The sequence below is a fragment of the Ochotona curzoniae genome, unplaced genomic scaffold (assembly GCF_017591425.1).
Source record: "Ochotona curzoniae isolate NIBS_2020 unplaced genomic scaffold, NIBS_Ocur_1.0 contig_517, whole genome shotgun sequence".
NCBI lineage: Eukaryota > Metazoa > Chordata > Mammalia > Lagomorpha > Ochotonidae > Ochotona > Ochotona curzoniae.
The window spans coordinates 7,627,612-7,643,607 of NW_024466454.1; the positions used below are offsets into that span (position 1 = coordinate 7,627,612).

General features: G+C 39.7%; 1 protein-coding gene across 2 annotated transcripts in view; it reads left to right on the forward strand.

Moving 5' to 3' along the window:
• The first annotated feature begins 12,040 nt into the window (after window positions 1-12,040).
• STK33 (serine/threonine kinase 33) overlaps window positions 12,041-15,996 on the forward strand; it is a 76,432-nt gene continuing 72,476 nt past the window's right edge. Inside the window, exons 1-2 of one of the 2 annotated variants that reach the window (XM_040988975.1) lie at window positions 12,041-12,172; window positions 14,099-14,212. In XM_040988975.1, coding sequence (XP_040844909.1) covers window positions 12,071-12,172; window positions 14,099-14,212 — 216 coding nt within the window. In that variant the 5' untranslated portion in view covers window positions 12,041-12,070. The remainder of the gene's footprint in view (window positions 12,173-14,098; window positions 14,213-15,996) is intronic. The other variant, XM_040988976.1, reaches the window with a different exon arrangement.

A 15,996-nucleotide genomic window follows, 5' to 3' on the forward strand; every position in this document is an offset into this window, starting at 1 on the left:
AAGCCCTGTTTAAATATAATTTCATGAATCTATAGAAGAATAGCTATTAATCTTTGTGTTTATATAAAGAAAGGTTTGCAATACTTGATTAATTCTAGTCCTCTAAAATATGAATGATATCATTTGACTTGTTAGATAGAAGATTTATTTTGGTAACGAATCTTGCAAATCAGTCCACAAATGAGAAATAAATGTGAGTAAACATTTGCTCTCTATTGGTTTTTGTTTAAGCTAAAATAATTAGAGTTCAGCCAGCCAAAAAGAAGTTAAATTTGAAATCTAATTCTTGTCAAGAAATTTTGTATGCAGCTATTCAACCTTTTGTTTTAGAACTGCTGTGGTAAGAAAGTAAAACATCATGCCAACAAATGTAGTGATTGGTAAGCTGGAGAGCAGAAATGCAATTCCGTGGTGAGTCCTAGGAGCGCTCATGCTTCCTTGGTGTGCTTCCCAAATGCATCCGAGACGACTAGTAAGTCAAAAAACAGGAGCCAGACAGTAACCAGAAGCTTTTGCTGGTGTCAGTGGCAATAGGATAATGATTTGTTGAGCAAGTGTTGAAAAATTAAAGGAAATGCTTTCTGAACAAAGCCTAGAATAACTGTTCCCCAGTCTGCCTTACAATGAAAAACTTATTTATGTATCAAATTCTAATGTGTATGTTTGAAGTTTACAACATACTGTCAGCTACATGTTATGTTAAAATGGTTATTAACATATCTAGATGTTTTTGTAATAAGAGCAACTATGGCCTTTTTCTATTTAACAAAATCCCCCAAACAATGCCGTTTTATTAATTTTAGTCCTCATGTTATATGTTAGATATCTAGTCTTTTTTATTCTGCATATTTACTGTTTCATAGTCGTTGATGTACATTTCTCTATTACCTTGCCTTTCTACCATCACAACTATAATTCTCTTACGTATGTTAATTCTTTTTTAAAATATACTCCACATAGAAGTTATCATGTAGCATTTCCTGTGTTTAGCTTATACAACTTAGTAGAATATGTACCAAATTTACCCATATCATTCTAATGGCAGAATATTGTTCTTTATTGTAAACACTCCGTTGGGGGGTATTGCACTTCCCTTCTCCATTTGTCTGTTTAGGAGCATTTATTTCATATTTTGGCCTTTGTGAATAATGGTACAATGAACATGAGAGCACGTACTTCTTTATACAGTGATGATTTCAACTCAGAAGAATTATTTTTGAGTCATCTAGCAGTCCTGTTTTGAAATTCTGTAGAGACTCCAGTCTGTTTTTTGTAGTGAGCGTACCAGTTTACATTTCCACCAGCCTTGTGTGCGAGTTCCCTTTCCTCTGAAATCTTGCCAACATTTTTTATCACTTGTCTTTTTGATAGTAGCGTCGTTATGGGTGAAATGGTGTCTCACAGTGGCTTTTCATTTGTGTTTCCCTTATGGTTAGTTATGGTGAACACCTTTTGTATTCCTTTTGACCATTTTTGTCTTCTTTGGAGAAATGTCTGTTCAAGTCCTTTGCACATTTTTAATTGGATTATAATGAAGAGATTGAAGAAGTAATTAAATACCTTCCAACAAAGAAAACTATAGGACCAGATGGCTTCATGGCTGAATTCTACCAGAGTCTAAAGAAAAATCATTACCAGTACTAGGTAAACTCTTCGAAAAAATATATCTGGAGGGAATACTTCCGAACAGATTTCACAAGGTCCACGTTACCTTGACCCACAGCCAGATAAAGACACTGCAAGAAAAACAAATTACAGACCGGTATCTCTGATAAACACTGCAAAAATTCTGACTAAAATATGAGCGTTGCGAATTCAACAATGCAACACATCAAAAAGAGTGTACATTGTGTCACTGGGATTTATCTGCAGCATGCAAAGCCATTTTAACGTGCAAATCCATCGGTGGGATTCATTGCATTAATAAAATGTGAAAGGTAAAACGATCATCTTAATTGATGCAGAAAAAGTATTCAACAAAGCTCAACATTCTTTTTTGGTAAAGACTCTTATAGTTCAGGTTTAGAAAGTTGTTTCTTGGGCCCCAGTGCGATAGCCTAGTAGCCAGATCCTCACCCTGCATCTGGTGGGATTCCATATAGGTGCCGGTTCGTGTCCTGGCTGCTCCACTTCCCACCCAGCTTCCTGCCTAAGGCCTGGAAAAGCAGTCAAGGACAGCCCAAAGCCTTAGGACCCTACACCTGCATCGGAAACCCAGAAGAAGCTCCTAGGTCCTGGCTCCTGGCTACAGATTGGCTTAGATTTGGCCATTGCAATAATTGGGGGAGTGAACCAGTGGATGAAAGATCTTTCTCTTTGTCTCTCCTTCTTTCTGTAAATGTGTCTTTCCAATAAAAATAAATCAATTTTTTAAAAAGTTAAGTTTCTCAGTGTAAGAAAGGTGAGGTATGAACATCTGAACAACTAACATCATACTAAGTGAGGAACACCTGAGAGGTTTTCCACCAAAATCTAGTGCAAGGGCAACCATGCCCATTCTTGCCACTTTTATTCAGCAAAGTATTAGAAGTATCAATAAGAACAATCAAGCAATAAAGTAATGTCCAAATTAGAAAAGAAGAAGCAAAAGAATTTCTTTTCAGATGCCGTAGTCTTTTATGTAGCAAACTTGACAGAGTGTGCAAAAAGCTATTAAGATTCATAAGTAACTTTAGTAAAATTTTTAAAATTTTATTTATATATTTATTTACTTATTTGAAAAAGCAGAGTTACAAAGGAAAATCAGGAGAGGAAGACAAAGCGACAGAGGCAGAGTAGTCCTCCATCAGCTGATTCACCCCAGGTCTGTGTTTGTCCAAAGCCTGGAGCCAGGAACAACTTCTGCATCTCTGGAATAGGTGGGGAGGCCCAGTCACTTGGACCATCGTTTGCTGGGTTACCAGGAGTATTAGTGGGGAGCTCGATCAGAAGTGGAGCAGCTCAGACTAGAACCCACATCCATATGGAATGTCAGCACAGCAGGTGTTAACTTCAACTACAGCAGCCCTGAACTTAGGACATTTTTAGGATGTAAGATCAGATGCCAGCGTGGTGGTGTATTAGGCTACGCTGCAATCTTGCAGCGCTGGCAGTCCCATATGGGGGCTAGTCTTAGTTCTATCTTCTTCACTTCTGATCACTTCCCTGCTATTGGCCTGGGAAAGCATCAAAGGATGGTTCAAGCCCCCAGAACTATGTGGGAAACCTGGAAGAGACACCTGGCTCCCAGCTTTGGAACAGCTCAGCTTTGTACATTGCATCAATTTTAGGAATCAACCAGCAGTTGGGAGATCTTTCTCTGTCTCTCCTTTTCTCTGTAAATCTGCCCTTCCAATAAACATGAGTAAATCTTTAAAATAGTAGTAATAAAAAAGATAATATAAGATCAACATACAGTAGTAGAGGAACGCAAGGCAGAGGAAACCCACAGGCACTTGAACTTGCCCACCCCCTCCTGCCCCCACCAAATGAGCCATTGAATAGGGAGCAGCTGGGGTGTGGACCATCTGAGAGAGGGACACATGGAGTAAGAACTGAGTCTGCCAAAACCCACAGGGTCTGTGCCCTGAGCTCCCTGGGGAGATTCCAGGAGAGATTCCAGGACCACCTGAGAGAGAGATGCAGAATCCCTGGGGGGCAGAGTCTGGACCCAGATGCCATAGCAAGAGAATGTGAAACCCCAGACGCTACAAAGTTATCTGCACACCTGATCCACTGCTTGCTACAGCCATAGATTTCAGCAAGTGCCCACCCCATCTGCCCCTTGCCCTGATCTGTGTACCCCACCTGCCACTTGAAGGTGAATGGGAGAGGAACCCTACCAAGCAGGTACACAGTGGGTGTCCCTGTGCCTCAGCACCCTCCCCAGTCCCAGACAGGCACCTCCGAAAACTCCAGCAAAACACCACAGACTTAAGGTCCTTAGGAACGAGGGCCTTAATACCAACAGGAATGAGAAAGCCCACAGATTCTAAAGGGCATGGGGAAGGCAAAAGAAACTCAGGAAGGAACAAAAATAAGGAAGCCAGTGCTTCCCTCGAAAACGAGCAGAAGAACATATCAATCTTAGAGCTGCAGAAGGAAGATATTGAGGATCTCCCAGACAGGGAATACAAAGAATCCATCATAAAGATCTTCAGAGACAATCTTCAGAGACAAATGATGGCAAGAATTCAAGCTTTTAAAGAATATATCACCACAGAAATAGAGATCTATGAAACAGGTCCAAACTAAAACACGTAAGTTAAAAAACACAATAGAAATCCTACAGTAGAATGCTGCAGAGGAAAGGATATCAGAATTGCAAGATAAACAATTTGAGGACGCACAATTAATTAAACACATGGAAGAGAAGCTGAATAAAGCCAAGAAGTCTATCCAAGAAATGAATGACATCATCAAAAAAATCGAATGTCAGAATTATAGGATCCCTGAAGGTGTAGAGAAAAGTCAGGAATACAGGAGGTATTCAATGAAATTGTAAAAGAGAACTTCCCAAACACTGGGCATGTAAAGGGGAAGCCGAATACAGGAAGGGCAGAGGTTCCCACACATTTGATCCAAAAAGACCCACACCCAGACACATCATTGTCAAGCCCACCACAACGGAACATAAAGAATACTGATAACATATAGGGCAAAACAAATCAGAAGCACTGCCTACTTCTCAGAAGAGATCCTTCAAGCAAGAAGAAAATGGAGTAACATTTTTCAGATCCTAAACAGAAAAAATGTCAACCCAGGAAAATGTATCCAGCAAGGCTCTCATTTATATTTGAAAATGAAATATCTCCACAGTAAAGAGAATTTAGAAAAATACGCCAATACTAAACCAGCACTAGAAACACTGCTCAGAAACATGCTAACGTCATAAAGAAAGGAAGTCAATCAAAATGGCAAAAGGGAAGATATTCAAATTAAAGCCCACAAAAGTAACTAAAACAGAGACCCCAATATACACATGTATAGCTAAATCGCAACCTGTCAATATTAACATTTGAGCATAAATGGCTTAAGCTCATCAATCAGAAGACATAGATGAACAGAATGAATCAAAAAGCAGGGCCCATCTATCTGTTGCCTACAAGAGGCACATCTAATCAACAAAAATACATGGAAGCTGAAAGTGAAAGGATGGAGAAGAACACTTCATGCCAATTGAAAAGAAAAAAAGTACCAGTGTAGCCATTCTATTATCAGACAATATAGACATCAGCATGAAAAACATTAAAAGAGATATTAAATGGCACTACATAATGATAAAGGGAAACATCCACCAAGAAATAATAACATTGATAAATGTTACCAAATACAAGAGTACTGAGCCATCTGAAACCATTATTGACAGACATAAGGGTAGGGATAGATGCCAATACAATAATAATGGGGACCTCAACACCCCCAATAATGTCAATAGATAGGTTAATGAGACAGAAACTCAGCAAAGAAGCAACAGATCTCATAGAGATAATAGAACAAATGGACTTAGTATATATGTGTAAAGCCTCCCATCCTACAAACACTGAATGTACATTTTTTTAAAGCTGTACATGGAACCTTCTCCAGGGTTGACCACATGATAGGTCACAAAACAAGCCTCACTAGCTTTTTTTTAAAAAATTGAAATCATATGATGCATTTTCTCAAACCACCATGGAGTGAAACTAGAGATCAATAAATCAAAATAACCCAGGAAATTTATAAACTGTTGGAAGTGAACAATATGTTACTGAATGAACAATGGGTTAGAGAAGAAATTAAAGAACTTTAAAAATTCATTGAAACCAATGAAAACTCAAACACAGTATACAAAAACCTGTTGGACGCTACCAAAGCAGTGTTAAGAGGTCAGTTTATCACAACTGGTACCTACTTTAGGAAACAAGAAAGACACCAGGTAAATGAGCTAAGTATACACCCAAAGAAAAACAACAGCAAAATAATCCCAAGAACAACAGAAAAAAATAATCAAAATAAGAAAAATAAAGCAAATAGAGACCAAAAGAACAATACACAAAATCAATGGATCAGAGTTGGTTCTTTGAGAAAATAAACAGAATAGACACACCACTGGCCCAACTGATAAAAAAAAAAAGCAGGAGATGACGAGAATTAGTAGTATTAGTATCAAAGATGAAAAGGGGAGGGCCCGGCAGCATGGTCTAATGGCTAAAGTCCTCGCCTTGAATGCACCAGGATCCCATATGGATGCCCGTTCTAATCCCGGCAGCTCTACTTCCCATCCAGCCCCCTGCTTGTGGCCTGGGAAAGTTTTGGGATCCTGCACTGGCATGGGAGACCTGGAGAAGAAGTTCCTGGTACCCGGCTTCAGATCAGCGCAGCACCAGCCATTGCGGCCGCTTGGGGAGTGAATCATCATCAGACAGAAGATCTTCCTCTCTGTCTCTCCTCCTCTCTGTATATCTGACTTTGTAGTAAAAATAAATAACTCTTTAAAAAAAAAAAGATTAAAAGGGGGGCATAACAACAGATACAGCAGCCATAGAGAGAATAATCAGAAATTACTGCAAGCAACTATATGCCAACAAGTTAGAAAACTTCCAAAAAATGGATAGATTCATGGACTCACACCATCGCCCAAAGCTAAATCATGAGGCAGCAGATAATCTAAATAAACCTATAACTGAGGCAGATATCAAATCAGTAATTAAAGCTCTCTCAACAAAGAAAAGCCCGGGCCCAGATGGCTTCACTGCCGAGTTCCACAAAGCATTCCAAGTAGAACTGACTCCAATCTTCATAAACTATTTAAAACAACAGAAGGGGAGACAGTCCTCCCACACTCTTTCTACAAGGCCAACATCACTCCAATACCAAAACCAGACAGAAGCACAAGAGATAAAGAAAGCTATGAACCAATATCCTTGATGAATATTGATGTTAAAATTTTCAAAAAAACACTAGCGAGGGCCCAGCATGGTGGCCTAGTGGCTAAAGTCTTTGCCTTTAATGCACCTGCATCCCATATGGGCACCAGTTCTAATCCCAGCAATCCCACTTCCCATCCTGCTTCCTGCTTGTGGCCTGGGAAAGCAGTCAGGGATTGCCCAAAGCTTTGAGGCCCTGCACCCGCATGGGAGACCTAGAGGATGTTCCTGGCTCCTGGCTTCGGAATGGCACAGCACTGGCCGTTGCTGTCACTTGGGGAGTGAATCATCAGATGGAAGATCTTCCTCTCTGTCTCTCTTACTCTGTATATCTGGCTTTGCAATAAAAATAACTAAATCTTAAAAAAAACACCAACTAGCGAACAGAATGCAGTAATACAACAAACAGATCATTCAACCAAACCTGGTATGCAGGGATGTTTTAACATATATAAATCTATAAATGTGATATACCACGTTAAGAAACTGAAGAACAAGAATCATATTATAGTCTTAATAGATGCAGAGAAAGCAGTTGGTAAAATCCAACACTCCTTCATGCTAAAAATTCTAGGCAAAATATGCATAGAAATAACATTGCACAACATAAGTAATTTATGAAAAGCCCAATGCCAACATCATACTGAATGGGGAAAGATTGGAAGGCTTCCCAGTAAGATCTGGAACTAGACAAGGATGTCCACTATCACCAGTGCTATTTAACATAGTGCTGGAAGTACTCGCAAGACCTATTAGGCAAGAAAAAGAAATTAAGGGAATCCAAATTGGAAAAGAGGAAGTCAAGCTATCTCTGTTTGCAGATAACATGATTCTATATTGCACAGAACCAGAAAATTCAATAGATTGCTAGAACTTATGCGAGAGTTTGGTAAAGTGGCAAGGCACAAAATAAATGAACAGAAATCAACAGCACTAATGTATGTAAGTAACTCCAGCACTGAACAAGAACTCATCAGTGTGGCACCTTTCAAAATAACAGAAAAATACTGAAATATCTTGGAATAAACCTAACTGAGCTGACTTGTTTATTAATATTACTCCTATCTTCGTGAAATGTGCTGCACTCGTTGCCTGGTCGATGTGAGTGCAGCACTTAGGACTCTTGGAACTGTTTATGAGCAGGATTGCCAGTAGAACCTTCCCTGCCTTTTGGACATACTGCCGTAGTCGAATTTTGGTTATTCTAACTGAATAAGATGAACTGACTGACTTTATAATGCATTTGGAGCAAACCTCATTGTAGTTTTTATTTGTATTTCTCTGATGGTTAATGATGCTGAACATTTTTTTCAAGTGACTGTTGGATGACTGTGCTTCATCCTTTGAATATTGCTTGTTCATGTCCTTTACCTATTTGTTATCTGTATTGTTTGTTTTGTTCTTGTGGTCTTTATAGATCCCGGATATTAACCAGTTGCATAGTTTGTAAATATCGTTTACATTTTGTTGGTTGCTTCTTTCCTTTGTCAGTTTTGTCAGTGGATTCCTTGGTGGTACAGAAGGTTCTTAGCTTGATGTAATCCCCTTTGTTTATTTTTACTTTCATTGCTTGTGCTTCTGGGTTGTTTTCCTTGATGTCTCTGCGCTGCCTATGTTTTATAGTTTTCTTGATGTTTTTCTCTAGTAATTTGATGGTACAAGGTCATCAATTTAGATCCTTGATCTATTTTGAGTTGAGTTTCATGTAAGGTATAAAGTAGCAGTCTTATATGTCTACATGTCTAGTTTTCCCATCACCATTTTTTTAAAGATTTATTTTTATTGTTTTTTTATTGGAAAGGTGGATATACAGAGAGGAGAGACAGAGAGGAAGATCTTCTGTCCGATGATTCACTCCCCAAGTGAGCGCAACGGCTGATGCTACACCAATCCGAAGCCAGGAGCCTCTTCCAGGTCTCCCACATGGGTGCAGGGTCCCAAGGTTCTGGGCTGTCCTCGACTGCTTTCCCGGGCCACAGGCAGGGAGCTGGATGGGAAGCAGGGCTGCCGGGATTAGAACCGGCGCCCATATGGGATCCCGGGCGTGCAAGGCGAGGACCTTAACCACTGTGCCACCGCGCCGGGCCCACCATTTTTTTTCAAGTTATTCTTTCTCCCTGGACTGATTTTAGTTCACTTCTCAAAATTTTGTTGCCTATAAATGTTTTGGTTCATTTCCGGGATTTTTGTTCTGCTCCATTGAACTGCATGTCTGGTTTGGGGGTTGTTTTTGTTTGTTTGATTTTGTTTGTTTTTGTGTTGGAAGCAAACTGTTTTAATTACAACTCCCCTGTAGTATGTCTTACAGACTGATATTGTGGTTCTTTTGGTTTTGTTTTTGTTGTTTAAGATAGATTTAGCTATTAGGTGTCTCCTTTGTTTCCATATAAATTTTAGCATGATTTTGTTTTCCTGAGAAGTAATGTCATAGGTCTTTTAATTTGGATCGCATTGAATGTGTAAGTTGCTTTTACTAATATAGACATTTTGATGATATTGATTCTGTCAATCAAAAAACGTGGAAGATTTTCTATTTTTGGTGTACTAATATATTTTGTTAATGTTTTATAATTTTTATTGTAAAGATCCCACACATCCTTGGTCAAATTTATTCCCAAGCATTTGATTTTTTTTTTGCAGCAATTGTGAAAGGGACTAATTTTACAAATTCTTTCTCCAACATGGAATTGTTTGTGTACACAATGGCTGTTGATCTTTGTGTGCTGATTTTATATCCTGCAACTTTACTAAATTGTCTTAGCACTTCCAATAGTCTCTTAATAAAGTCCTCTTGGTCCCCTTTATGGAGAATCATGTCATCTGCAAATATAGATAATTGGGTTATAATTTCTCTCTGGTTTCTTTCTCTTGCCCGAATGGCTCTGGCTAAACTTCCAGGCGTGTACTGAATAGCCATGGTGAGAGCGAGCACCCTGATCTGGTTCTGGATCTTGGTAGACTCCCGCAGTCGTAGGGTGCTGGGGCCCCACTCACACAGGCAGCAGCGTTGTTTCCAGAGTGAGCTACCGCTCCACCTTGGCGGTTTGTACCTGAGCCTGTAGACTCAAAGTCATTGAGGAACAGGGGTTTGTCTCTTCTGTAGAATTGTCTAATCGTGTCTACTCGTACAGACCTAGGTGTGCTGTGCAACTACAGCTCAGCAGCTGCGCACAGCCAGCACAGCCTTTGCTGACCTGAAGATGATGGCCACTCCTGGCTGATCTGGCTGCCTCAAAATGATGTTCCCCTCCCCCTGTCCCTCCAGCTAATCTGGGTGCTTTGATAGGGAAATGGTGAAAAGAAGTGAGCACCCTGTCCCTGACTCCGTGATCCAGGTGGATCCTAGAGCCAGTGTGGTCTTTGTCAGGCAGCAACAGCACTGACTGGCTAGGATGGTCGGCTCTCACCTTTCCAGATCTGCTGTCTTCTCCACTCCCTGACACAGTGTGCCCACTTGCTGCTGCGTGATTGCACTGTTCACGCTTTTCCATGGTGTCTGTCCTCTTTCTGTGCAATTTCCACTGCGAATTTCTCTTCAGCTGTCCCCTGTGAAGGCACTTCCTCTGCTTTTCTTTCATTATCTTTTTGGAGACAAAATCAGCATGTCATTTCCCTCTTCAGCCATCTTGGTCCCCCTGAAAGATATTTCTTCAGTGAAGTAAAATATTTGACAAGCCATTCTGGTGAAGTTTATTCCAGTTTAAAAAGCAGAAGCATATTCCATATGTCCTCAGGCCTAGCAAATCTGCAAGTACAAAATAACCTTTTCAAGAGTATCTGGAATAGTGAGGCGTGAAGCCATGGCAATGTTCTTTCAGTTGGTCACATGAATTGCTCAGGATTCTGCCTTATATGTACTGCAGAGACCGCAGGGCCCAATCTTCATTCCCTCCAATCTTTTGAGCTTGCTGCAAAAGTGGCTGACACTGACCCTATCCTAGATTTGGTGAAAAATAGCACTACCATTTTTACTTTAATAGCATTCTTGTTTTAGTTATGTGAGAGTGCAAAACAGAGGGTGCTTCTAAAATTGCCTTTGAACTTTTAGAATCAGATGATTTTATAAAATCAAATTACATTCTCTTTGTAGAACTTTTAATAAGAATTTCCTCTGGTAATAAATAAAATTTTGAATTTTGAAACCATAGTGACATACATGTTTCACAGTTGTTTTTTTTTTTTTTTTTGACTTTTTAAAATTATAACCACAGGCCTGCATGGTAGCCTAGCAGCTAAAGTCCTTGACTTGTATGTGCCTGGATTCCATATGGACACTGATTCTAATCCCAGCAGCCCCACTTCCCATCCAGCTCCCTGCCTGTGGCCTGGGAAAGCAGTTGAGGATGGCCTGAAACCTTGAGACCCTGCACCCGTGTGGGAGACCTGGAAGAGCTCCTGGCTCCTGGCTTTGGATTGGTTCAGCTCCGGCTATTGCGGCCACTTGGGGAGTGAATTATCAGATGGAAGATCTTCCTCTCTGTCTCTCTTCCTCTCTGTATATCTGAATTTCCAATAAAAAGAAATAAATCTTTAAAAAAATTATAACCACATTAAAGGTACATTTAATATTGTGAGCAAGTATACACAATGCACACCCACTCTATTTCTGTATATATTTGTGCAGTTGAAAGTTTCAAAGAAATTACTGAGGTTCCGTATAAAATATTATCTATTCTACTCTGCTTCATTTTAGAAAATTGGTATTAATCTACCGAATTAATTTTATAACCCTTTCCTGCAATTTGATAGGATGCTGTTTTAGACTGTTTTTCAGTGGTTTTGTGGTCCATTTTTGTCACAAATGTTTGTTTTCTATTTCTGTGCATGTTTTGTTTGGTACTGGATTTTCTGTGATTTCTAGGACAGTAAGATGTGAATTTTCTGAGTGACAGTGTCTTCTCTTTCTGCAGCTCTCATGTGTGAAGCTTCCCCTAGTGCATCATTGATCTGAGGACCTCGCCAGTTGAAAGCCACCGTTTCCATCAACAACCTACCATATCCTTTTGGGTTTGGTTGTGTTACTCAGAAAGTGGATATTGTCTTTCAAGTGCTTTTGATGCAGAGTTAAGCAAATGGCTAAAAACAAATCCTCAGAATGCCCCAAATGTTCGTCATCTTCTCAGAAAGATGCACTTTGCTTATGTTCCAGTACACCAAAGACTTCTTCAATTTTGGTGGTGGAAATGTCACAGACATCAAGCATGGGCAGTACGGAAGTTTTAGCTTTACCAGAGAGAAAAAAAGAAAGAAATAGCAGCAGAGACTTTCTCTCTGTGAAAGATGTGGTAAATATCAAAAACTACATCTCAACATCGATTGACATGCCATCCCCTAATCGCATCTCTGACCTTGTCCGTATCCCATAAATCCTGTCAGCCAGTCCGTTTCCTTAACTGTTAAAGGAACATTCTTCGTTACAGCAGAAATGAGCAGAGGGGTGCCCAAGTTAATTATTTCTCAGGATCCTGAATAATCAGGAATGTCACTTCAGCTTTTTGATAAATGGATTTTGTAGAAAGGCTCTGATTTTCAAGTGGGAATAAAGCTGAAAGTTTGAGTATTCTCTTCAACTGACCAGAAAGAGATTTATGGTTGTGGTTAAATAAAGGGCGATTGTAGCTTATTATTTAAGACAATTTCTGGTGATCTATGGAATATCAAATATACTTCATGAAATTATTTTGCATTAGTTATAAACAATTAAACACACAGTTGGCCTGATATGCATATATTCACATTTATAACGAAGTAATATGGAAGGTTGCAGTTGTTATAGCCCAGCTCTGGAGACAGAGTAGTCAGTTTAGGAAAAGTGAGGGTCTTACCCTTCAAAGTTGGCCCTTGATTATATTTTTTATTATTATTTATTTTTATTAGAATGGTGGGTATACAGAGGAGGAGAGACAGAGGTGAAGATATTCTGTCCAATGGTTTACTCCCCAAGCAGCTGCAACGGCTGGAGCTGAGCCCATCCAAAGCCAGGAGCCAGGAGCTCTTCCGGGTCTCCTATGCAGGTGCAGGGTCCCAAGGCTTTGGGCCGTCCTTGACTGCTTTCCCAGGCCACAAGCAGGGAGCTGATGGGAAATAGGGCTGCTGGGATTAGAATCAGTGTCCATAAGGGATCCCAGTGTGTGCAAGGCGAGGACTTTAACCATTACGCTATCGCACCGGGCCCCCTTGATTATATTTTAACCCCCCAGCTACTACTTATAATTTTGTTGGTAGTATGGATGTTGCCATAGAGATGTTTCTGAATGAATCATTGTTGTTTTTCATTTAGAGCACATTTTGACTGTCTAACCAATAATCTGTTGAGATGTTTGTTACACTTGAAAACAAGTGTGATTGAGAAAACTGTGAAGGTGGTGCTAGCTGTTTGACCTAGAGGTTAAGGTGCCTGTATTTCACATCAGCGTGGCCAGGTGGACTCCTGGCTCTGGCTCCAGACCCCAGCTTCCCGCTGCTGCAGTGCAGTGTGGATGACTCTGCCACCCTCACAGGGCAGCTCGATTGACTTCCTGACCCTGACCTTTGGGAGATGGGATATCTCTTGGTCTCTCTTTCTTTAACTCTTTCATTGTCTATCTCACTGTCAAATAAACAATATTTTTTTAAAAATTGGAGGGGCCCAGCGCGGTGGCGCAGTGGTTAAGGTCCTCACCTTGCACGTCCGGGATCCCATATGGGCGCCGGTTCTAATCCCGGCAGCCCTGCTTCCCTTCCAGCTCCCTGCCTGTGGCCTGGGAAAGCAGTCGAGGACGGCCCAAAGCTTTGGGACCCTGCACCCATGTGGGAGACCCGGAAGAGGCTCCTGGCTTTGGATCGGCATAGTATCGACCCGTTGCGCTCACTTGGGGAGTGAATCATCGGACGGAAGATCTTCCTCTCTGTCTCTCCTCCTCTCTGTATATCTGCCTTTCCAATAAAAAAATAATAAAAATAAATCTTGAAAAAAAATTGGAAAGGAGTTATCAGGTAAACTGATGTTATCTGGTGTTCAGGTTATCATGTAGTTTCAGAAAATCTGACTGAATGACTTAAGATGCGCTTTGGCCTAGTGAGCCACTGAATCATGTAGGGCTTGGGTTTTCAAAAGGACAGGAAAATATCGAACACACAGTAAATATGATGGTACATAGAAGAGCTATCAGATCATCTGCATTAATATTCAGCAAGAATATTATCTATTTACAATTTCTGTTTGGTTCCAGCCCTCAAGAACCTTAAGCGTAGAGAGAAAAGCATCTCAACAACAATGGAATCGAGGCAACATTACAGAAGGAAAAATTCCTCACATAAGAATGGACAATGGAGCTGCTATTGAGGTACATACAAAGCAAAGCTAAACTACTGGGGGTTTCCAGGTTTCTAACTTGGTATATTGACTGGAAATTAAGCTTAATGTAAAGGAAGTAATGAAAAAAGAAAAATTTACCATTTGAAAATATGTCAGAGTTTTTACTAAAAAAAAAAAATAAAATGTGAACTACTTTCTGTTCATGAAAGACCAAGTAGTCTTTGATGAAAATTAAGGACAGTTTTGTGAGACTGGATGTGAACATTTCCGTCTCTGGGTCTTGATGAGAGTGAAGGCAAGGGCTCTAGTCTTTTTTGCAGACTTCATCAAGGTGGGCAAACACCAGACAACCACAGATAGCTCAGCACTTCACTTCCGGGTGAGCTGGTAGTGATCCCACAGTCTTCCTTGTGAGAGTCTCTGTTTTCCAGATTCAGTAAATACCGATGTCATTCCTCCCAGGACTCCATTATCATACAACATACTAATTAGAGATTAGAAACACTATCAAATTAAAGGATGTTCCATTAGTATCAGATTAAAGAAATGGCAACAAGAACGTTCTTATAGTTGTTGAATAGCCTTAAAATATTTTAAGAGATATTTGGCAACTTAGTTGAAATGATCACAAAAACTTGCTAAACAATTGCAACTTGAATGATGGGTTATATAGTCAGTGATGGATCATAAGGTAGGTCCGTGTTCAGGGATAAAAGAGCTTCCGTGTTGTTTTCCACAATACTGATACCAACAGTGTACAAGGACCCTCTTGTCGCTGCATCCTTCCTACATCTCTTCTCTTTAGTCATTTTGATGATACCACTCTAACTTGGGTTGAGGTTCTATCTCATTGGGATTTTGAGTTGATGGTTAGTGTTGTTGAGCATTGAGGGGGGCATGGACCTCTTGGCTATTTCTCTATCTTCTTTTGAGAAATGTCTGTTTAGATCTATTGCGTATTTTTAAATTGGATTATTTGTTGTCGGGTTTCTTTTCATACTGAATAGTTTTGAATTTCTTATATATATTCAAGTTATTAACCCCTTGTCCGATGTATGTATTGCACATATTATCTCCAGTTTTAGAGATTGTGTTTTCACACTGCTGTTTCCTTTGCTGTGTAGAGGTTCTGCAGTTTGGTGAATTTTGCTTTTGCTTCCTGTGCCTTTGAGATATAGTAATAATTTAAAAATCTTTGTCCATTTCAGGGGCCTCAAGCTTTTCCTATATGTTTTCTTCTAGTACTTTTGAAATTTTAGTTCTTACATGTAAATCTTTATTTCTAATTGCTTTTTGTATGTGATAAGAGATATGGGGTTTAATTTCATTCTTCAAGCAGGTATCTCAATTTCCCAGCACTTGTTATTGATAAGACTGTCCTTTTCCAATACATATTTTTAGCACCTTTGTCAGATTTGCTGGCTGTAGGCGTATGAGGTCTATGTGTCTGTTTCTATTCCGTTATTTTGGTGTTATAATTATTGTAGTTTTGAAATGGGTTTTTGAGTCAAGGGGTATAATGCATCTCTGACCTTTTACTCAAGCTTGTTTTTTTCTATTTGGGCTTCTTTATGGTTCCATTTATATTTTTCTGGTTTGTGAAAAAATATCATTGATATTTTGACAAGAATTGAACTGAATTGAATCTACAAATTATTTTGGGTCATGTAGGCATTTTAAATACATTGATCACTCTAATCCATGGGTAGAAGATATATTTCTAGTTTTTGTGTCTTCCTCAATTTATTTCATCAATGATTTATGATTTTTGCTTAGATATTTTTCACTTCTGTGATATAATTTATTCCTCAG